Genomic DNA, 22,481 nt, shown 5'->3' with positions numbered 1-22,481 from the left:
TCCTCTCCTTTGTAACCCCAATTCGAAAGAGTGGAGATGGCTACAAGTCGTCTCTGCAGACGGTCGTGACTTCGTGATCGAAATGCGCGACAAAACATGAACGAATAGTATGGCTGCGAATCAAGACTCGTCATCCTCCTCCTCGTCCTCTTCAGGAGTCTCGGATGCTTTCTTGGCCTTCTTGTTCGAGCTGGAATCGTCGGCTTCCGATTTCCTCTTGGAGCCGGCTTTGGACTCGACAACGTCCTCGGGACCCTCGCCAGAGCCACCACCCTTCTCGCGCTCGATGGCGGCAACCTCCTCAGCAGTGAGGAAACGGCCTCCAGGTCCGCGAGGCCGGCGCATAGCATGGTTGTGCCTTGACTCGTGAAGGTATGGCTTGCGGCCCTTGGACGTCAGACGCAGCTGCTCCTCCAACTTTTGGCGTGCGACACGACGCTTGAGGATGCGATGGAACTGCTTAGCATTGACGTAGAGGGGCGATTCCTCGACACCACCGGCGGGCATCTCGGGTGATTGCGGGTGAGGCATAGCTTGAGCCTGAGCCATTTGCGGCGGCGCAACACCAGGTCGCGCGCCGACGTGATTCATCATACCCTGCGCCGTAGGTACTCCGGGGCTGGTGACTTGACTGAGGCGTCTCTGGCCCGGTAGCTGCGAAACGTTGTTCATCTGGGTGGGTGATCTAGGATCGCGACTCTCCTTCTTCGCTCCGCCCATTCGCGGCGAGGTTTGGGGCAAACTGGGGTCCGACTGCATGTAAGGGTAGTTGGATCCCGACGCAGCTGCAGTTGCCGCCATGGCGGCGGCTTGGATTTGAGGCATGCCATAATGCATTCCCTGCTGGGGGACGTTGTACTGTGGCTGGTACATGTTGTGTCCCTGTTGTTGAGAGGGTGATTGCTGTTGAGACAGGATAGGTGACGTCTGTACGCCGTGAGGAGAGGTGATGTTGTTTCCTGTGGTGGAGTTGGTGTATCCGGAGTGGGCGTTTTGAGGTTGTTGAGGATATTGTGCGTATTCCATCATACTGGGGTCAAGCTTGTTCGAGGGATAATCAAGCTATGCAATGAAGGCTATTGTCTTCGTCGCGTAGGGTATCGGAACCAATAAGAAGCCAGCTAAGTGGTGTAGCTTGACAGCGGCTTTGGCGCGGTTGAGAAAAACGTGACCGTGGGAAGGGGAAAAAAAGGGTATCACGGCTATGGGTCGCGAGTGACGAATGAGTTGCGACGAAAGCTGCCTTTCTCGTGAGGAGTGAGCTTTAAAATGACTGGGACGGCCCGTCTGCTTGGGTTGAGTTGGGCACACGGATTGGGAGCCGGCGGTGTCCTAGGGTCCTTTTTCCAGTGTATTGGGAGCGGAGGGGCTCAATCTATTGGTGATGCGTGGATGAGCTGGCAGTGGTGCGCGACGCAAGTGGCCGACCACGGCATATGCGGGCTGATGTAGTCGCGGGGCGGACGAGGTGGGTGGCTGAGCCTGGGGTCAGAACGACAGCCACGTGAGAGCGGCGAGAGTGTGTGGGTTCGACAGAGGCGGGCAGGTATGTCGAGGCTGCTACCGTACAAGGCGGAGGCGAGGCGGCGTCGGTTCTGTTGCTTCTAGCCGATCAAGGGCTCCTTGGTCCTGGGCTGGTCTACCAGCTGCACAGCGGGAGCGGGTAGGGCAAGAGTCGGCTTGTCCTTGTTCTTTTGGACGAAACAGGTCGGTCGGTGCCTTGAGTTCTCCAGAAATTAGAGACCGTTTAATCCTTTTCCACTTCGCGTCGTTAGATCTGTCCAACCAAGAATGTTAGTTTTCCTGTGTATAAGCCAGAGCTCGGGATGATGCGACAAAGACAAGCAGATGGGGTGGGGTTCATGTTTCTCTCCTGGCGTCTCGGGCCACCACTTGATGCGCTGGCAGACCTCGCATGCATGACGGAATATGCAGAGACAAGGCCCACCATGCCAACCTACGCCGCGACACTTCCCCTTGATGCGGTTATGGTGGCGGCGCAGAGCCAAAAGACAGTCCGAGCTGCGTTGACAGAGCCCGTGCTTGCACCGGTGGAGGGGAAGGGGTGCCTGTACAGGGCGCTGTCGTGTATCGCTGCCACAAGTCAAGCTAAGCTCACTGAGCGCTTCGCAACAACGTCCATTCCACTGGGAGTGCACCTCGATGTGGTGGTAGTGGCAGGCATGAGAAACCTTTCCAATGCGCTGCTGGTGCTGCTGCTGCGTCGATATGCCGCCGAAGGGGTGCTTCGAGAAGTCGTAGAAGACTTGATGCGAAGCACAACAGTCGAGACAGCGGAACGTCAGAGGATGAGGTAGTGAAGACCCTTCCCCCTAAGGGTGACGCGAAGGCCCGCAGATGACAGGAAAGAGACAAATTGACGTGTACATAGTGAAGGGGAGGGGGAGCACCGAGGGATGGGTGGTTACACCTCCGGAGAGCACGGGAAGAGTACGAGTGCTGGAGATGCTGGAGATGCTGAGGAAAATGTGATAATGAAGAACGTACAATAAACGTACCACGAAAGTTGGAGATCTGGGTGTAATCGCCGATGAAAGCGATGTGCCGCGAAGGAGGTGTGAATGTTATGCGCCCTACTCAAGTCAGTAAGCATGTGTTGTCCGTCCCGGTTTCAAAGAACAATAGGTGCACACAAATCGTGTGTGTGAGGAATTGGGAGAAAAGAAAAGACAACAGCCAGAAGAGTATCCGTACTGGTTCTGTTCCAAGAATTCGTCAAGTTTTCTCCCTCTTCCACTTGGCAATGCCAGATAGATAGGTAGCCCGAGATATGAAGCGCCGAATTTGACAGAGGAGCCAAACTCGGATAGCGTACAAAATAGAAATGACCAGGCGGGATAGGGAAGGAAGATGGCGGCCGTCGTCAGGGACAAGGAAGCGCGCGTACGAGGCTGGACAGGAGGGGCGCCAAAGGACTTGAGTCGAGTGGCATGCGAAACGTACCTGGTTGGCTGAATTTTTGGCTTTGGGGGTGAAATTCTCGGGGATTGGCTCCTGGTCTAAGTCGAGACGAAGCTTTCTGATAGGCTTTTGACTCGAGTGTCACGATATGAGCTTGAATTCGCCTCCGAAGAAGCTATGACGCGTTGCGCGATAGAATGTTTGGCGGGAGGGCGAAAGTGCGACGCGGTTGGGCTGAGTGGCCTTTTGCTGTGGTCGCGGTGCGGTGCGCTGATGCGATGCGATGCGTGCGGTCCGGAGCGCTGCGGTCAAACAGGCAGAGACGGGAAAAGATGCTCTTTTCCGCAGGTTGCTTCAGTCACCTGATGAGCGAGCAGTTGATATTGCTACTGGTGTTGGGCCAATAGACAAGATGCTTGGTCGCAGGATAGCGAGAAGATCAAAGTCGACGATGATAGGACCTCTCTGGGGGGATTCCAAGTCGCGAACAATTCACGACTGTTGGGTGAGTGGTGAGTGGTGAAATGTGAGTGGTGGTGTCAGGTTGGGGGAGACGTTTGGAGAGTTGAGGGAGGGACGTGAGTGGTCGCAAGAAAAAACCGAGCTGATTTGCTGGGTTTTGTGGGAGGGCGGGTTTTTTCTGGCTTTTGGCTCGTTGGATTCGCTGGAGCTTTTCCCTTTGGCGAACCGGGGCTCTTTGGCACTTTGTACGCCTGTTTCGGAGGGTCGAGAGGGTCGAGAGGGAAAAAAAAACCAAGCAAAAGGTGCGTGGATCCTGAAGACACGAGTGTGAGTGTGTGGCGTCGGCGGAAGATGGGTCACCTTTTTTTTCCCTCTTGCTGGGATCAGGTGGGCCTAAGGCTGCGAAGAGAAAGAGGGGGTGTATTTAACAGAAACTGCGGTAGGAAAGACGGAAGGAGGGGAAAGGAAAGGGCGAGGAAGGTGAGAAGGGCAAGGCAGCCAGGCAGAAGAGGGGTAGGGGGGGTGGGAAGTGGGAAGGGGGTATGGTTTGCTGACGTTGACGTCGCAGTGAGGGAAGGAAGGAGCAAAGCAGACTGGGAGAGGGTAAGGGCGGGAAGTGAGGAAGTGAAGTCTTGGGTAAAGCCGCACCGTGGTACTCCGAAGTGGTGGTGGTGGTGGTCCAACCTACCTTACAGCAATGGAAGGTACGCACACACGCCCCCTCCCGCGTTGAGGTGTAATTATTTTCTTTCCACTTTCTCAGGACGTTGTCGCCAGTGCGAATGCACCACGCCAGACAGGAAGTTGGGCTGGCAATAAAAGTGGCAGAGTCGGTAGGCAGGGCCGGGCAGGGCAATGTTGCGTCACTGCTTTTCTTCCTTTCTCGATCTGAGTCGTCGAAATCTGCGTTGTCTGTCTTATTCTTGGGTTGCCTTCCCACCACCGTTTTCTGGCGGTGTGTGTAAGTGACCGTGAGGTGTGTAGAAGGAGGCAGGAAAGAAAAGGTGCGCGCGGGCGTTGTGCTCGGTGATGCGTTGCGTTGCCGCTGACGGCTTGCCTGTTTGCCTGCCTGCCTGTCGCGCTATGTTTCCCCCTCACTGTCACTTGCAGACCTTTTCTGCTTTTCTTCACGTCTGCTCTTTGGCGATTCTTCGCGCGCGTCTCTTTGCCGCTTTGCTAAGATGTCGTCCGCACAACACGCCCTGGTTTCAAGATTGATAGAACGCCAAAATGCGGAGCGGATAGGCTTAGCTGATGATTGGCGACCGATTGATATGATGGTCGAGGGTCCAATGGAATGACACCAGCTTGGGCGACCCTGGTGTCTGTTTCCAAGTGCTGTTGAGGGACGAAAGCTGATTGAATGATTCGACTCGCTCGCTCTCTTGCTGTTTGCTCACCCGCTGTCTCGTTCTCCCGTCCTCTCTCTTTTTTTCTGCCTTCGCACCTTGTCACGTTTGGGTGGGTCGGGAAGAATTGATTGGTTGGGGCGGAGGAGGAGGTGAAAGACGAGGGAGAATTCTGGTCCATGATTTGAGGGGCGGGGACCATTAACCCTTTAACATCTCTTACTGGCTGAATAAGCGGGTCCAGGTGGGACATCGGGTGTGGCTGGCGTCGCTGGCTTCGCTTCTGATTTGCTGTCATGACGTGATTCTGAGCTGAGTCTGCTATGCTCACACCTCTTTTTCTCCGACAGAGAGGAAGGAGGGGTGCGCTCTGGATGGATCTGTGGGAAGAAGTGGGTCTTTTCAGTAAGGCATCCAGTCATTTTCCCATTCTCCCGTCGCTCCTTCACTGCTTGTCAAATTTCCTGGCCTTGGTTTTTTTTTTTTTTTTTTTTTTTTTTTTTTTTTTTTTTTTTTTTTTTTTTTTTTTAAAATTTTTTTTTTTTTTTTTTTTTTCTCTTTTTTTTTTTGTTTTTTTTTTTTTTTTTTTTTTTTTTTTTTTTTTTTTTTTTTTTTTTTTTTTTTTTTTTTTTTTTTTTTTTTAATTCATGTGCAAGAAAGTCAGGTGCAGACGTGACTATCTCCCATTGTCCTAGGAGGGTACCAGTGTTGTTACTGAGGATGGAGGTCCCTCTAGTTGACAAATTTCGTGCCGAACATCTCAATTGTTATCAACAAGTTAGCATCTTCCCGTGTGATTTTGATAGTGTCTGCTAGAAAGAAGTTTACATTCCCGAACGTGGCTCGTCGTCCTCTTCCGTTCATGGCGGCCTTTCTTTTCCCTCTAGGTTCCTCCGAGCGCTCAGCGTCTGCCTGTCAACCTCTTTGATTTTCTGCCCTGGTCCTCTAACTCTCGACTTTTCCGCATGGGGCAAAGTCTCCATCTGCCACGTTACTTCAGCACTTCCCTCTCTTAAAGCAAGGCTGCACACGCCAGCGACGACAGAAAACATGAGACGAGGAGGGACTCATCGTACCGCTGTCGCTCAATGCCCATCCCGACCTCCCGGCAGGATGACCACTTTTGGTCCATGCTGACCCAAGCTCCAGCTCCAACACGACACGCGATATGCGGTGCAGCGCTACAGATAGACAGACTGCACTCGTTATTCTCCCGAAGCTCCAAGTTCTAGAGCTATTGAGGCGGACCCTACTGCACTGTACCTTGGGCTACCTCACCACGCCTCTCATCCGTGTCTTCCCATTTTCTCAGCCGTCGTTTCATAGCACGGCTGCGGTATGCGCGTACGGTATGGGTGACGCAACAAACCAGCCGGTCAGCGTCGGCACTGAAGCGAAAACCTGATCCATCATCCAACACTCAGAGGAATGAAGCCGATCGACAGCTTGTGGTGAGCTGGCACCTAGCAAGGCCTAAATTTAGTGACCGACGATTCACTCGGGCTGCGCATCTTCTGTCTTCCGCCTTCGACACTGCCAGGCTGCCTCATTTTCCTCGCCGCGACGGGTGCGGGAGTGGGACACGGACAGTGCGAGCAAGGGGCACTTGAGCGGAGAGCAAGAAAAAAAAAGGAAGAGGCGGTGACGGCTGTTCTGCTCTGCCCAGTGCCGCCAACTACTCTGCTAGCCTCCCTCGGCTGTTGGCTTTGGAACGGTGAGGGGCAAAAGAAGGTCAGGTTGACGAGCGACGGGGAGGCTGGGAACGAGACGTCCTGACGACTCGGTTCATTCGAATTGAAATCCCCAAGGGTACTGCTGCCGGATGTGATATTATTTCCAATATCTAGTAGCATATTCAGGGTAAAAAGCCTCAACCTGAGTATTCTTGCCAGCGCTTAATTATCACAGGCCGGTTACGGTACTCTCATTTCAAACGACCGGGTAGAATTCCGAATCACTGTTTCCGGGTTTCATAGACCACGGCAAGATCACCAGCTGCTGGTACGAAATACCTACCGACACTGCTGGTGGTCCTGATGCGGACTGACGGTTTGCGCTGGTTGGTAGCTCGCCAGGGGATGGGCTCGAAAGCTGGAGCTCACACTGTCGATCGGTTGGGCTGGACTACACGGTATTGGTGCGGGCTGGGATGGTCCCCTGCAACTGTGACGCGACTCTGTGTCTCCGGGTTTCCTGTCCCAGCTCCGTCCGCGCCGCATCACACACCTTTCTTCTTTTCACGGCTTGGGGCAGCACAACGAGATATTGCGAGGGCCCACCTTCAGCCACTTCGGCCCCACGTGACACACACCGCATAATTTTCTGACGAAATATTTTTACGGCTCTGGATTTCTGAAGCAGCGCTTCCCTGACGAGCCACTGTGCTCTGCAGGTACGTACCTGCATCCTGCGCTGCCTCTCACGGACTCCTCGCGTTCCTCACAGGCTCCCACCCTCCTCGAGCAACTCGAGCGGGGGAACTTTGGGGTGGCGCTCATAGAAGCTCAGAAGGCGGAAAATGGTGCACCCATTCACAGCTCTACAGTATTCGTATGGATACAGGCAACTTGCTTCAGTTCCCAAGGCTTTGGAACAAAGTAGGCAATAGCATGGATGAAAAAGCCACATATCGCAAGCACGACTATCGAAAAGACACCAATATCAAAGCTTGCCGACAACGGACTGCCATACAGATACACAACACAGCATACGCGGTTTAGCCCGTGTTTTCGTACCGCATCCAGTGCGAGGTCTCCGTCCCGAGTGACTCGGAGTCACGAAACCTGCATCCGGCCGCTCGGAGATAGCTACTTACAGAACTCTGACTGCAGCAAGGACATGCAGCCTGGGTATCAAAGGCTTGATGTCTGACGCGCTGACAGTCGCAGTGGGGTTGCCCGGGCGCATCGGTCGTTGCATTCGCTCAAGCAGCGGCTGCAAGTTGACAATAACGCGGGGAGTGAGTCTGAGAGACTGTACCTAGTCTGTGGCAGCTGGACAGACTACAGAGTACGGAGCACGAATATAGCAGTACGGATATAGCCTGATAGGCAGACATCTGCTCACTCCTCATGTCTGCCCCGTGCTTGGAATGATGCGCGAGGTCAGGTGCGCAGCTCCAGCAAGCGGCCGAAGTGAATCCGCCCGCGCTGGTGATCCCTCGTGGGCTGAGAGCCGAAAGTTGGAACGTCGCAACAGATCTCAACCATCTGTCCCTAGACGGAGAGCCTCCGCCTCGTCCACGCACGCATCGAGTAGCGGGCGAACGTCGTGACGCGACAATGATTGGACCAGAATCCCCCTCGAACGGATTATTTGAGTGGTTGGAAACACATGATTTCTGCAGCTGCTTAATGGTCAGCTGTCTCTCTTGCACGATTCGAGTGGGCGAGAAAGCGTCACGCCTCTTCCAGGGTACACAGACATTGAGCCAGTCTGAGGGCAAAAGACCAGGGCTGAGGGACGCACCGCACGCTGCCTACGCTAATCTGCCACTCCCGTCGCCCGGCATTTACTATCAACGTCTATCAATGCTCGATCTGGCGTGACAGGCTGACAACATCTCGGACGAGGGCCACCCTCAGTCTGGGAACGCCGAGCCTCCTTGATGTTACAGCTATCTAGACCAACGTTCTGGAGGCACATCTCCTTGCACTCCATGTGTTGCTTCATCCTCACCCCATGCTGATCCATCTGGAGCAGTCACGAACTGATACAGGAATCAGAGGCGCTTCGGACCCCTTTTCACGAAGCCGTGCGGTCACTGCGGTCTAGACTCTAACTGGAACCGAGCTTTGACATGGCTCACTTCTCAAGGCTCACCCATCACGCTGGCGTTTATGCGACCCAGGTATCCGTACTTTCGTACAGATACATACTACCTAACTTCTCCTAGTCGCCTTGCCAGCTTCAGTCGTAAGTTTACGTTGGGTTCAGTTCTGGCTTTCTGCCTGAAGCGCCCAATTAGGCCATCGCCCAGCCGCAACACGATCCGCCAACCGAGTTGTTCCCATTGATCCGGCAGAAGAGACATGCGCCCCCATAGCTGAAGCTGGGGGGTGGTCAACATCTCACGTTCGTGACCGAAGGACAGAAACGTGTATCCGTACTCTGGGAGAGGGCGGGCAGCATATCCTTTCCGCACGTTCTCGGACAAAAGTCGAGAAAACAGCGTTTGTCAATCAGTTTGGGAGAGAATCCGTGTCTTGCTTCCAAAGCGCAGGAGCACAGGACACAGACGTTCTCGCACGGAGGACGTCTGATGTCTACTGAATTCTATCTTGTTACGTCTATTGCGCAATCCCGCCCCAGGGCGCTCCCGCACGTCGTGCGATCGACATATGGCCCATCTTATTTTGTCACCAGGCTACAGTCTCCTTCGGCCTTCGCAGGCTCTGAATGACATGAATAGTACGTACGGATATTGGAACTCATGATTACTCTCAAATTTTCGCCAGACGCGGCTCAAAATCAGTAGCACCGTTACACAGTCAACACCTACGCGCCCGTACTATTTGTTCCATTTCCCGATTCTGCGATCAGCTACCCCTCCACCCCGGTCGCAAGAAGGGATCTCCCGCAGCTCTCTCGTGACGAATGAGGACCGTTTTCTCGACTTCTGCTTTCCTATTCGGCGCATCTCAAACCACTCTATCCTCAAAAGCTAGCACCACGCCACGATCCCTTCCCCCCCCCCCCCCTTTCTTACAGTTTACTCGTCCACTGCGCTAAAGAACCGGCTGTAGTGGATGGATGTCTCTTGTTCCTGGCGCTTGAACTGTGAATGACGCGGGGCGTCCCCAAGTAAGACTGGCGCGATCATCAACTGGCTGGTGAACGAGTGCGTCGACGCGTCGAATTTCAAGGTGTTCATGAAACCTGTAGTCACGATTTTCTTTGGTCATTCCGCGGCTCGGTGCACGTGAGGGTTGACGCTGCAGTTCGTCTTTACCAGATGCGCCGGCGAAGCTTGCTTTCGTGGATGGTTTACGAATGTCTGCGGCGCTTGCGAGGGACCATTCTGCCCCCGGTGAATGGCTGCCAGACGATATCACGGGATACCACGGTGGCTGGCCATATCTTGTTCCGAGCCTTCGGGTGCCTTGGTCTCGGCGTCCATTTCTCCGTTATCCACCTTGAACGCCTACTACTGTGATGGTGACAGGTTTCAGATCGCAGATGGACATTGAGACGTTTAGTTGGACGAAGTCGACTAAGCTCTTAGGGATTGCCGCCGTCTCGTGATCCTAAAGTCGTACTCTTTCATCACACAAGCTTTTGTTTGCCAGGTTTTCTTTACGAATCAAGGACCGGCGACCGGGCTGCCGCTGCCAAGTTCTGATTTTCTACAGCGGGCCCGGGCTTCACGCCGATAGGCGTGAAGTGGGTTTCCCGGTACCCGACCTGTTCCAATGACTTTACGAGCACCGTCGATCGGTCACTTGGCTTGCTTTTCTATTCAAGTTCCCGGCGATCTGCAAAATTGACAATCTACTCTTACCGCTTCGGCGTCGATTCCAAGCCAAGATCATCAGTCAGTAAATGAGGTAGTTGTAGGGGCAAAAAAGGAGCCGAACGCAAGAGATTTCCGAAACCGAGAATCGAACTCGGGGCTATGCCTAACCTCTCACAGAAATGAGAGGGCATCATGTTGGCCACTACACCATATCGGATGTTGATGAAACATTTGAACGAATAGAATAATAAGTATGGTGAGTGAAATGACTGGAGAAGGCCCCGTTGGATGTGGAGATGTCTGCGTGGATTCGGAGTGGTTGTATGGCTCCTCTTTGTGACATCCGACTAGCTAGATGCCTGCGGGTTTCCGGTCAACAGCGGGCGACTGCCCCGTTTGCGGGTTGGTTGAGCCTTTGACCTCTTTTTCGTAATGGACTTGGTTAATTTATCCTAGACCAAAGTAGGGAGAATAGGTTTCGCATTCGTGAAGTAGTTGAAAAGTTTGAATGTGAAAATACAGCCACTGTATGGACTATCGACTCGATCAGTTAGGTGAAGACTGTGCTTCTTACTCACATTATACTCAATATTTGCGACTAGATCTTCGGGGTTGTGACGCACATGTTCAACTTTCAGACATGACCTATGATGTGTTCCTCCACAGACCGATAGTGGGCTATCAATAAAACCTTCGTTCAAATCACCTGTAACTTTGACAGTACCAGAGACAACTACTCACGTGTGTGCCAACTGAGGATGGAAGCAAAAACCATTGTCGAAATAGACTTCGCTGTTAAGAATTTAGAAAACACTCTAAGTTGCTGCAAAACTCTCGAACTCTCCGTCTCAGCTGTGTCATGTCCTACGCACATTCTAAATAAGATGAAAAATTATCGACAGAAGATGTAGACGAGGTTAATCCAATGATAGCACTCACTTAATGCAACAGAATCATCCTTCAGAGATGTGTTGGTCTGGTCGACTGGCGAAATCGTGGAAGTCGATTAACTCTGTTGATTGATCAGTTGCTTGATTTGTTCTGAGTGAAGTATTGAGTTTCAGTTGAATTGGAAGACAGACAAGACTCAAGATGGTTCACATCATGTCTTTACAGCCAAAATATTAGATATTGAAAACACCGGGTGTTGCGATGACAAACTTGGTAAACCATCTATGGCAACAATGAACCAACGACACGAGAAGGGCGTTAAACCTCGCGATACTTTATATACGATACCCGAACAGAACAGCCAGTACTCGGGTACGCGCGCGGCGAGCACACGCCAAGTCAATATGACAGCTTGGACTCCGTTTACGAAAATTGTAGCATGCCATTGAGGCTATATTGACAACCTTGCGTCAATACCGCTAGTCAAAGCTTAAACGGACTTGGTGGAGCCCGGGCAAGCCATTTGCACCGTTAACTGTCAAGGTCAAAGTTTCCTTCTAGATTAATAATAATCTCGTTCACTCTGCAGTTCGGCATTCTGCTCTCAACCCTTGAAAGCTAGTGCGCCCGTGGCTACCATCAGTGGTCACTTCGGGTGTCATGACACTTACACGGCAACCGGGGGCTGTGAAGGATGCGGAACTTTGCCTGGTTCGACACTCGTAAACGCCCGCCATTTCGACGTCCGGGTCGTCCGGCCGCACCGGCAAAGGTTCTCTGAGAAAGTTCATGGCCTTGGGCAATATTCTGGTAGGAGTAAATTGATAAATACAACAGTTTGTCCCGAGGAATATGCTAAGATCCTGTTCTTCTTGACTTCCTTCCTCTACATGCCGCATAGCCAGCTAATTTCTAATACGGCGTGCGCTTGCTAATACCACTTCGTTCAACTACAGTCACTCCTTGTCCTAGTTCCCTTTCACATCATGAAGTTCAACCAGCTCGCCTCGCCCGCCTGGGCTCTCCTGCTGTCCCAAGCTGCAGCGAAGCCCTGCGCCGAGGCAAAGATCGACGTCGACGTTGCCATCATCGGCGGCGGCAGCGCCGGCATCCACGCCGCGATCCAGCTCAAGGACGCCGGCGCCAAGATCGCCGTCATCGAGAAGAAGTCGCAGATTGGCGGCCACGCCGAGACCTATATCAACCCGCAGACCAAGATTCCGGCCAACGTCGGCGTTGTCCTCCTCGAGAACAGGGAGATTGTCAGCAACTACTTCTCCCGCCTCAACGTCTCAACCATCAAGGCCAACCCTCTCACCAGCGCCACTGCCGGCGCCTCAAAAAGCTACGACTTCTCGCTCGGGTTCCCTATCCCTGCGCAAAACGCCTCGGCCTCGGCCGCGCAGCAGCAGGCACTCCAGGCCGCCGCGCAGGCCTACTCGACCAACGTGTTGGCCAAGTACCCCTGGATCGACCAGGGCTTCCTCGTTCCCGACCCTGTGCCGGAGGAACTTACGCTCCCCTTTGCGGAGCTCGCTCAAAAGTACAACTTCACGGCGCTCCTGACCGTCATCGCCCAATTCAACTGGTGGACCGGAGACATCTCCACGATCCCGGCGCTGTACGGCATCAAGGGCCTCGGACCCGGTCTGCTTCAGAGTCTCTTTGGCGAGTTCATCCTCTCCGGCAACGGCGACACCAGGGCCCTGTACGACGCCGCCGCCGCGGAGCTCGGCGACAGCGTCCTTCTCAACTCCGACGTCCTTAGAGTGAAGCGCGACGTTAAGATCGACAAGGCCACCACCTCGGGCGTCACCGTCCTCGTACAGCAGCCAGGCCAACCCAAAAAGCTCATCCGCGCCCGCAAGCTTCTCATCGCCATCCCCCCTATCCTGGAGAACGTGGCAAAGTACGACCTCAGCTCGGACGAGCACGCCCTCTTCTCCAAGTTCTCCGCCCTCGGCTACTGGGCCGGCGTCGCCACGATCCCGGGCCTCAACACCAGCCTCACCAACGTCGGCGTCCAGACCCCCTTCAACCAGCCCGTCATCCCCGGCACGAACGGCTTCAACACGGCCGGGTCTCCCAATGACTTTCTCGTTGCCGTCGGCTTCCAGGATACGAACTACACCGAGGCGGATGCCAAGGCTGTCCTCGTCAAGAACCTGGCTACGCTGGCTGCTGTCGGCGCCGTGCCCAAGGACGCGGCCCAGACGGTCACGTTCCCCTATGTTTCGGACCACAAGCCCTACAACGTCCGCGTCTCGACTGAGGAGATCAAGGGAGGGTTCTATGGCAAGTTGCTTGCTCTGGAGGGCGCGCGTAACACGTACTGGGCTGGCGCGACTTTCTCTGGCCATAACAGCGCGCTGGTTTGGTCATTCAACGAGGGGACGGTTCTGCCAGGCCTGAAGAAGGATCTTGGTCTGTGATGGAAATACGTCATTAATAACATGGCGAAGGAGACTGGAAGCTTGAAATGTGCATATTAGAGCCACGGCTGAAGGGCATCGGCCCCTAGCCTATATAGAATAATTGTCTCAGGATCAGTTTCTGCGCCACTTTCAGTCTCTGATACTCCTTGCTGAAACCAGTGAGACGACAAGCGCGTTTGTAAATCCATCGCCCCAGCTATGATGCAGGAGTCAATTGTGAACCTCCATAGGCTCTGGTCGATAGGGCGATCTAGAATTTGGAGCAAAGATCATGCTTTTGACCCGGAGTTGATATGTATCTGCTCCGCGTCAGATTGCTCGGCTACGTTCACGTTTGCAATATTTGCGTCGCTGTCCCGGCCAGATACTTCACCTGGGAGTCGGTCCCTGACAAGGAGGGCAGCCCATGTCGTCGCTGGTGCGCCCACGTAGAATACGACTACAGATATGACCAAGTTCGTCATCAAAGAGGCGCTGCGAACAGAGCCGACGGCATACGCCAAAGCCGAACCCAACGATTCCCCAGAACGAAGGACACCCATCGACAGAGCAATGGTGTCCGCTTCAACGTCAAAGGTCCCGAGAGTCCAGTATAGCCATACGCCGACAGTCTCATAGGCGATGCTAAGACCGCTTTGTTAGTATTCGCCGTCATGGTTGCTCTGGAGGTCGCTGAGGAGAACTTCTTACCGGTAAAGGATGAAAATCGTGACTCCCTCGCCGAAGCTCTCACTGACCCAGTCGATTTCGCCAGGACTCTTTCTTGCCCATCTCTCCTGGACGACCAGATTCCAGATCCAAACCAGTGTGAAGAGAGCCAACAAGAAATACCAACTCCAACGTGCTTGGGTAGTTCTCTTCAAGTGCTTTGAATCAAGCCACCACCCTGCAAGAACATTTGATATCGCACCGACAACAGCAATGATGAAACCCGCAAGAGTACGAGCGCGAACGGTGAAGTATGCAGCCATGTAGTTGCCTTGGTACGTGACGCCCCACTGCGCGGTGATGAAGGCCGGGATGAGAAGCAAGACCTCCTTCCGTTTGAACTGCGCGAGGAAGCCCCTAAATTGCGTCTTGAATGTGCGCTGAGAGTTGGCAAAGATGGGCTTCTTCCCGTCTTTGCGGATCAGCTTGTCGGGCGGTGCCAACAATAGTGAAAGTGGTAAACCTAAGCATTGAATTGCAACGAGAACCAGGTAAGTCGAAGGTGAGATGGCACCGGTTGTGTCGCTGTCTTTGTTGATGGCAAGTTGAATCGCGGTGGCGATGACGGAACCGAGCTTCCCAAGAGCCATCCAAATGCTGACTGTGCGAGAGATTAGCAATGATGGTACTCCTTTGAGGTCTGCGAATGTCCGGAGATGGGGTTACATGGCTCTGGAAATACGTACTACAGACACCACGACGAGCAACTTCGGGATAGCCCACAGCTATTGCGGCTTCACCAGGCCAAAGTGCCGATGCCTACTTCAAGTCAGAGACCTATGACTGCCGCTGTGATGAGAGAGAACCTACTGAAATTCCACACGTAACAGCACCAAAGATCAGAAACCACTGCGTCCCCCAAATCGAGTTACAATAGAGCGCAGCGGAGTACGGGACATAGCCCAGAGTTCCGATGACGACAATCCACTTCATGCCAACCAAGTTCCCGACCATGCTCGCCAGCGGTGACAGCACAATCATGATCCTAAGTCATTAGCAACACAGACACGATATCACTGGATCTCTGGAAAGACTGAGACTAAGTGAGAGTAACTTACACGAATGTGATGACGTTCACAGCATTGATGACGTATGGCTCAGCTTGACCACCAGCGCCCAAATCTTAAGAGATTGATCAGCAGTCACATACCGCAGTAAGAGAAACGCAGTTGGCCGGCTTACTGTTCATTGCCGTCCATATTCCGGGTTGAGTGAAGCTGATGAGACCCAGCAAGACAGCTTGGAATATCGTTCCGCGAAAAACATCGTGAACCCTGCTTTTGGGCTTCAGCGCCCGAGGGCTGACTTCAGACATGTCAAGAGATCCTGTCGCACCTGAGGGAAATGATACGTTTTGAGCTGATAACTCAGGAAGACATCTTCAAGGCTTGTTCTTTCTGTTTTTAAAAGCCTCTCAACCCCTGCCCAGGCCAAATTCTCTGCGCGATAACGGCATTGCGCTATGGCAGGTCTTGATGGTACAACGCGCCAAGTGGATGCGATTCCGCGAAAAAGTAGCCTCAAGGCCCTCGAGAGCCGCATAGAAGTCTTCCATTCACTTTCCAATGCTACACAGTTCAGGCAAGAAAGTGGAAACTCGAGGATGATAATGCTGACCACATTGCTGCTAGGCAAGGGTGATTTTCCGAAATCTTTCCGAAAGCTCGTCACGCCATAGCCCTAGTCAGATTGGGTCTCCTTTGGCTCCATCAGCGGACAAGAGAGTCATAGACTGGCAGATGGTCAATTGAAAAGTGAGAGATTCTTCAGAATTTGGATCAAGTTGCGTCTAATGTTTCCCAAGTAAACTACCAGGATACTTCAACACGGCTTCACGAGCAACAGTACAGGCAACCTTAGCATGCTTATACGCAAGCGCAAATTCTGGTTCAGTCACACGAATTGAGATCTGCAATGAAAGAACTTTTTACATCAAAACCCTCATCACTCTGAATCACATGCCCGCTAGATGCACGTGCACTCCTCAAAAGTTTGAATGGTTATTCCTTATGCTTTCATAGATAGATGTAGCAAAACGGAGTGTCGTCAACAGTGTTCAGCAGCTCTTTGATAGGGCGATCTTGCGCCAAAACGCCCATCTCAACTATGTCCTCCTTCGTGGCGTCACGGCTCGGTGGCAGGTTGAGAATTGTGATAGTCCCAGCAATTTCAAAAGCCTCCCAGAGGTGGAGGGCTTGCCAAATCCAGTAAACGCGGTCGACCATAGCATGATGGAGGAAGAAGGTCGGATCGGTCGGGGAGGAGTAGAGATCACTAGCATCTCCATTTGCGACGAAATGGCCTGAAGCGTGCATGCCTGCATTCGAAATGTTAGTCTCAACTATTACTATCTCAGGAATTCGTTGAACATACCCAAGAAGCCATCCCAGAAGCGACCCTGGAGCTCATTCTGGAATGTTGAGATATTCTTAGAAGCTTGGCCAACGGTGACGTTAAGTAGGTTAGGGGTCGTCAACCAAGTAGACGCTGCGTATGAGCTCAAGTCGCGGCGCAGGCAACGTGGGTTGTACTCCATGGGGCCATTGGGATTGGGGTCCAAGCCATCCATGCCGGGAGATACTGGACCAAGGTTGACAGTCATGCTATATCCTATTAGATGATGGCTTTCATGGAGTTAAGGATGCCGCTTACTTCACGAGAGGACCGCTAGTTACACAACCGCCGCCATTGCCAGACGGTATTGCAATCTCGCCATATGGCGAAGCACTCACGCTGCCATTGTGAGCAACGTAGGCGCCATCACCACTTAGACTGGTATCACTCCCATCGTAGACTGGTGACTTGCGCGGATCATCGGTGTGAGCGAACCAATTCCAGTAGGGCTGAGCCCCCTTATAACCACACTCGGTCTTTAGAGCATTCTCATACGCCCAGGTAAAGTACCTATGCCATGTCAAGAAATTGCCTGTACCATGAATGGTCCGAGTCTGGTTGATATGGACGGCAACGAAGTCGTCATATCGGTTGCGGGCTCCTGGTGCGAAGGATGGGTCGGACTTGGAAGGAGACGCCAAAATGCACTGGACGGCACTGATGTACTCCTTGCGCTCCGTGGTAGAGAAAGCAGCCCTGAGCCAAGATGTTAGATGTGTGTGCTAGAGCTAGCCACTCCGTCTCATAAAAGGGCCTCGAAAGAATTATGAGGCAAGACACGACCTACCAATCCCTGCGAACGCTGGCGTTGAAGAGGTTGCACCCACGCTTGGAAATGGTCCCATTGGCTTCAGCCGCCTTCAAACTCTCCATGGCTTGGGCTTGCAGGTCTGCGAGCACATCTCCGGCGTCACGAGCCTCGAGAGGGGTGTCGAGGGGGGCGCCACAAGCGACGACCGCCAAGCTCAGGACGGCTGTGATCTTGACGGGAAGCATCGTAATCGGCTAAAGTCTGCTTTTGATGAAAGGGGGTTCCAGACGCAAGCTTCCGCTTTAGGGGGGGGGGGGAGGGATCTGCAAGGGCAGCGGAGCGAGGTAGGTGAGCAAAAGGAACAGAGAAACGTGGCACTCGAGAATGTGGGCGCTTCTATATACACCGAGACATGCTCCCACCGGTGAAGCATTCCCATCACTGCCGAATGTAATTTCAACATATTGATACCAGTCGACTTGGCGAGCGTGTTCATCGCCACCATTGACCAGATTCGTAGAGTTACTCATGTGTTGGTCAACAACTTGCATGTGGATGTTGGAAGGCCTACGGAAAGGCTCGTTTTCTCGGCACTTCGGTGTTGATATCTGAACTAGGCAAGTCGTCCTCGTTACTGACCCCTGCCTCTTGGGTTTGAGCCCGCTCCTTGACATGGTGGGGTCTGAGGTCGACACTCGATCAACGAGCCGCCTGAAGGATGGAACTTGGAATTGCAGAAGAGAATAAAGGGCAACATTCCGAGGTGACTTTACTTCCTTGGAGCTCTTTAGCCGGAAAAGCTGCACGTGAATATAGCTGGTCTCTACGCTTAAATCTATAGAGATTCTCACCTTGTGTAGGCCTTTCCGTCAACCTCTCTCGCCTCCAATAAGTGTTCCTAACTCCGGAATACCAATCTCACCTCATGCAAGAAGTCGGGCACGACATTACTTTTACTCTCCCCACGGCCCACATGCACTTGACTCAGTTTGAGTGTAAGAAGAAGACGCTGGAGGCTGAAGCATAGGCTCTCAAAGTTTCGAATATGCAACCAGTCCATAGCAGGGGCCGCTGAACTAAGGAAGCTTCGAAGATGTATTGCAACTTGCAAGTCTGCAATTTGCAACCAAGGCCCCGCCCCCGCTCGTCAGAATGTCACATCATATTAGCTCCAGCGTTCCAACCCATGCAGGGGCTCCACAGACTGTCAACATTAGATGTTAGTTCCAACGGACACACTAGGGGAGTTCGGGGAACATGCCCTACAACGGCCCGTATCACACCACTAAGCATGGATCTAGTGCGCCAGGATCGGATATGCCTGCGGTTGCGGCTGCGGTTGAAGGCTGTCGACGAATGAATAGGCTCCTTTCATTCGTTGACCCTTGGCCCCCAAGCCTCCAATGCCCTGGCTCGACTAACATCCCGCTTTTGCTAGAGAATCACTCACATGAAGGCCTTTACCCGCGATCACTGGGGAAAAGATCATCTAACGCGGTTCATTTACCTCAAAGAGACTTTTAACAGTGGAGAAATTGCGTCTCTCGCCTTGAATCATTTTTATGCCAAGTTGAGCTCCCCTGATCTTTCGGACAATCGTACATCGCATAGGGAAATGGTATCGTACTTCTTGTTGACCGGGAGGCCGACGACTGACATGGGCCGACCTGGGTGGACTTTCAAAAGACCTGGCGACACATGGTGTAGGCAGATATACATGCAGCCAAGGCTGTAATACTTGGTGAAGGAAATGAACCTCACAGCCCAGCCTGAGCGATTAGTTTTTGGACACAACCTCGCCACCGTCTCGAAGCCAAGGCTCCACTGATCCCAGCAAGTTGACGAAGAACACATCGGTAACGAGCACCACTTTGAATGTATTTTCCAGGTTAGATCGGAATTCTTCGATGATATGTTGCTCGGAGATAAATTCACCAAAGTGTGCTGTCAGCGAACTTGAAGAAAACGCCGTGAGAAAAATAAGTGAATTACTTTAAGATTTTCTAACCTCACTCACCATTTCTATCTCAATTTGACTCAATCCACCAGAATCTTATACGCCTTACTCATTCAAGGGAAACGAAATATCCGGAGAACTTGGATGGCTGGGGGGCGGCACACCTTTCTGTGCCGCAGCTAAGCAGTTGACTGAAAACAGTGCAGGTTCCATCCCACCGGATGCCTGATTCTCGATGAAGACAGCTGCAGGAGTGAGCTCGCCACACCAGAGCCATGCTTACGAAAACTCCACGCTCTGAAGAGGCAGGTGGACTTCAAACCCACTTGACACCTAAAGCGAATGGAACGTGACTGAATGAGCAACTCGCGTCCGTTCAGTTACAACTTCGCGCACCAATCCTTGGTGTGAGACGGCCGTGGCACGCTTTTGGATCCTGCTTTGCTTCCTGCGTTCACAGATGGCAGACTTTTTGTAACATGCTGCATGTAAATATTCAGAATATGAACCCATGACTCGCTCTTCCATGCGGGCACAATATCTCTATCATCTATGTATTCGTTCCTCATCTGCCTGGTCTCAATGTACGTCTTGTTCAGCTATAACCGGCTATAATGTCTTCAGCTCCTCCACCTACCACGTCCTTTGACCCGGATTGGGCCAAGGAGAGCAATACCGCCATGATTGTCGGTGTAACTGGCGGCTTCCACGCCCTTGCTCTGCTTTTCGTTGGCCTCCGCGTGTACACCCGTGCCGCCATCGTCAAGCTTATGGGGAGAGACGACTACGTCGCCATTGCATCCGTGGTACGTCTGCTTATGTTCGATTTTGGGTCCTAAGGGCTGAGAAATATTGATTTTGGAAGTTATGTGCCATGGCAGGCATGACAATCTTTTCAGTGCAATCCTTTTACGGTCTCGGGAAGCACATACTCACCATCCCTGCCGAGAATATGGTCATCATGAGAAAGTCAAGCTTCTTCCAGTCAATCATATCTTCCATCGCTGGTTTGGCATTGCTGAAGGTATCGATTGGCCTTTCTCTCCTCCGGCTCAGTAATGGTATCTGGTACTCGAGATGTCTTTGGGCATTAATTGGTAAGTACTGACTACCTTGAGCTGTGAATGATCAGACCTTAGAGGTTACGCATGATTCCTTTCTAACTGCGATCAGTATTTGTGTCTGCCTATAGTTTCATGGCCTGGATGACGTTCTTCTTCTATTGCCAACCACTGGAAGGATATTGGGACAAGAGTTTGAAACCCAAATGTTATCCAATCACTCTCTTCATCAAATTTGGCTTGATCAACACTGCCTTCAATATATTCACCGATGTATGCTTCGCTACGCTTCCTGTAAGCATCATTTGGACGTTGCAGATGAAACTGAGGACACGGATATATCTTATCATTGTTCTCAGTCTCGGTTACTTGTATGTTGAACCCCGATTGAGGTGTTATTCTCTTTACTAAGTGTCCATAGTGCAGTAGCTATGGGTGTCATCAAGTCAGTCTACCAAATAGCGTACGGGAAAGACATGGACAAGACTTTGTAAGTCGCGTACTGCTATCACCTCGCAAGCGTTCCCAACTGACAACTCCGAAGTTACCAAAGTATTCAATTCTGGGAATTGTGAGTTTACTTCTCGAACTATCATCTGCTTTGACTAATACTTGATTGTAACAGCTTACAACTCAACCTCGGAATCATCGCGGCTTGCGCACCATCTTTGAAGCCTCTTGTCGGCCATGCCCTCAAAATTTCGTCGAGCGACCGCTATCACGGCGAATTATACGAGAATCGAAGACGGACCGGGACGAATACATCGAAACGCCGCCAGGGCTACAGAGTTCACGACAGTCAAGTTGAATACGAGATGCATGGTCGTACTTTTGCTGGATCCCCTGAGGTACAGCGCAGTGCTGTAGATAACCTACATCAAAGCCCATATGGAAAAGACGGCAGCAGGGGGTCTGGAAGCGAGGATATGATCCTCCAGGGTGATAAAGGACAAGGGATCATGCGGACCACAGAGATATCGATCAAGCGATGAGCTGGAAGCCCCGAGATCCTAGCGTTCAAATACTTTGATACCCACTTAATAATACTGGACTGATCACCACTGGAACTGTTTCCCATTCCTCTGGAGAAACTTGCCAACCTCACCATCTCTCTTGCCCTCAACAATCTCAAGAATGCCCTGCGCGCTGGTTTCCGAACTCTCGGCGCCTCCATCGATCCTGTTCTGCCTGTCGTCTTCACCCGACAGATTGGTGATGACCCAGCCAGGACAGAAGGCCCAAACTTTCGCGCCCCAGCTCTTGTAGGCCCACAACATATGGGCCGTCGCCATATTCAGTGCCGCCTTGGAGATGCGGTAGGCATCGGCGGGAACGTCGTAAAAGGCACCGCCTGGAGTCGTACGCTCGTGAAGAGAACCGAGACCACTCGTTACATTGATGATTCGCGCGTCCTTAGATTTCTTGAGTAGCGGTATCAGGGCCTCGGTGAGGAGCAATGCGCTAGCTGCGTTGGTGTTGAAGGTGTCGATCAGCTCGGAGCGGCGATCCTTGGGTTGCATGATGACGATGCCGGCGTTGTTAACCAGAACGTCAAGGACGCCAAAGTCGGCGGTCAGCTTTTCAACTCCAGCCTTAATGGAGTCGTCGGAAGTGATGTCGAGCTGCAAGAGGCTCACGGTGCCGGCCGGCTTCCGGGCCTGGAGATCCTCCACAGCCTTGGCGCCCCGCTCCGCGCTCCTGGAGCCGACGACGACGTGGTTATCAGGGGATGCCGAGACCAAGGCCCAGGCGCTGTCGAAGCCAATGCCCTGGTTTGCACCTGAACATCGTTAACTCTCATTCTGATCGGTGGTTGACGCATGTCTTCTCTATTCGATGACCAAAGACTCTTGCCTCTTCGTTAGTGATCCAGGGTGGGAACTTACCAGTGATGAGGATGATCTTCTTGGAAGACATATTGAGATACTATGTTGGTGTGTGGATTACTGCGAGTAAGAACAATGATGTGCGGTGCTTGCCCTCTGTTATGGGTTTCAGTGATGAATACTTTTCAGTCGTACTTATAGACCCATGTCAAACAGAACCGTTGGACCTCTCCCGAATGCATTTCTCGGGATCGGCGAGGTATCGTTGTT

The 22,481-nt window shown here is 52.5% G+C and overlaps 7 protein-coding genes across 7 annotated transcripts; 3 read left to right on the top strand and 4 right to left on the bottom strand.

The window, feature by feature from the left end:
• Positions 1–120: 120 nt before the first annotated feature.
• Positions 121–1,029, bottom strand: CPAR01_03064 (CCAAT-binding transcription factor subunit B; the record flags this gene model as incomplete). Its single annotated transcript, XM_060487351.1, has 1 exon — positions 121–1,029. The coding sequence occupies one exon, from the start codon at positions 1,027–1,029 to the stop codon at positions 121–123; it is 909 nt and encodes a 302-aa protein (XP_060354679.1).
• Positions 1,030–1,949: 920 nt separating this feature from the next.
• CPAR01_03063 (uncharacterized protein) lies at positions 1,950–2,318 on the top strand (the record flags this gene model as incomplete). The annotated part of the gene is made up of 1 exon (XM_060487350.1): positions 1,950–2,318. The coding sequence occupies one exon, from the start codon at positions 1,950–1,952 to the stop codon at positions 2,316–2,318; it is 369 nt and encodes a 122-aa protein (XP_060354678.1).
• Positions 2,319–12,065: 9,747 nt separating this feature from the next.
• CPAR01_03062 (flavin-containing superfamily Amine oxidase) lies at positions 12,066–13,511 on the top strand (the record flags this gene model as incomplete). The annotated part of the gene is made up of 1 exon (XM_060487349.1): positions 12,066–13,511. One exon carries the CDS (start codon positions 12,066–12,068, stop codon positions 13,509–13,511), a length of 1,446 nt encoding a protein of 481 aa, XP_060354677.1.
• A 272-nt stretch (positions 13,512–13,783) lies between these two features.
• CPAR01_03061 (uncharacterized protein) lies at positions 13,784–15,537 on the bottom strand (the record flags this gene model as incomplete). The annotated part of the gene is made up of 6 exons (XM_060487348.1): positions 13,784–14,138; positions 14,205–14,823; positions 14,909–14,981; positions 15,033–15,207; positions 15,281–15,344; positions 15,405–15,537. 6 exons carry the CDS (start codon positions 15,535–15,537, stop codon positions 13,784–13,786), a joined length of 1,419 nt encoding a protein of 472 aa, XP_060354676.1.
• A 700-nt stretch (positions 15,538–16,237) lies between these two features.
• Positions 16,238–17,612, bottom strand: CPAR01_03060 (uncharacterized protein; the record flags this gene model as incomplete). Its single annotated transcript, XM_060487347.1, has 4 exons — positions 16,238–16,539; positions 16,596–16,825; positions 16,875–17,312; positions 17,404–17,612. 4 exons carry the CDS (start codon positions 17,610–17,612, stop codon positions 16,238–16,240), a joined length of 1,179 nt encoding a protein of 392 aa, XP_060354675.1.
• A 2,326-nt stretch (positions 17,613–19,938) lies between these two features.
• On the top strand, positions 19,939–21,377 carry CPAR01_03059 (uncharacterized protein; the record flags this gene model as incomplete). The annotated part of the gene is made up of 6 exons (XM_060487346.1): positions 19,939–20,130; positions 20,190–20,421; positions 20,498–20,756; positions 20,807–20,875; positions 20,930–20,956; positions 21,011–21,377. 6 exons carry the CDS (start codon positions 19,939–19,941, stop codon positions 21,375–21,377), a joined length of 1,146 nt encoding a protein of 381 aa, XP_060354674.1.
• A 63-nt stretch (positions 21,378–21,440) lies between these two features.
• Positions 21,441–22,302, bottom strand: CPAR01_03058 (short chain dehydrogenase; the record flags this gene model as incomplete). Its single annotated transcript, XM_060487345.1, has 2 exons — positions 21,441–22,165; positions 22,272–22,302. 2 exons carry the CDS (start codon positions 22,300–22,302, stop codon positions 21,441–21,443), a joined length of 756 nt encoding a protein of 251 aa, XP_060354673.1.
• Between the last annotated feature and the right edge of the window lie 179 nt (positions 22,303–22,481).

Source organism: Colletotrichum paranaense (assembly GCF_030867605.1).
Source record: "Colletotrichum paranaense strain IMI 384185 chromosome Unknown Scaffold_2.1, whole genome shotgun sequence".
Taxonomy (NCBI): Eukaryota; Fungi; Ascomycota; class Sordariomycetes; order Glomerellales; family Glomerellaceae; genus Colletotrichum; species Colletotrichum paranaense.
This window is presented reverse-complemented; position numbering and strand designations above follow the sequence as displayed.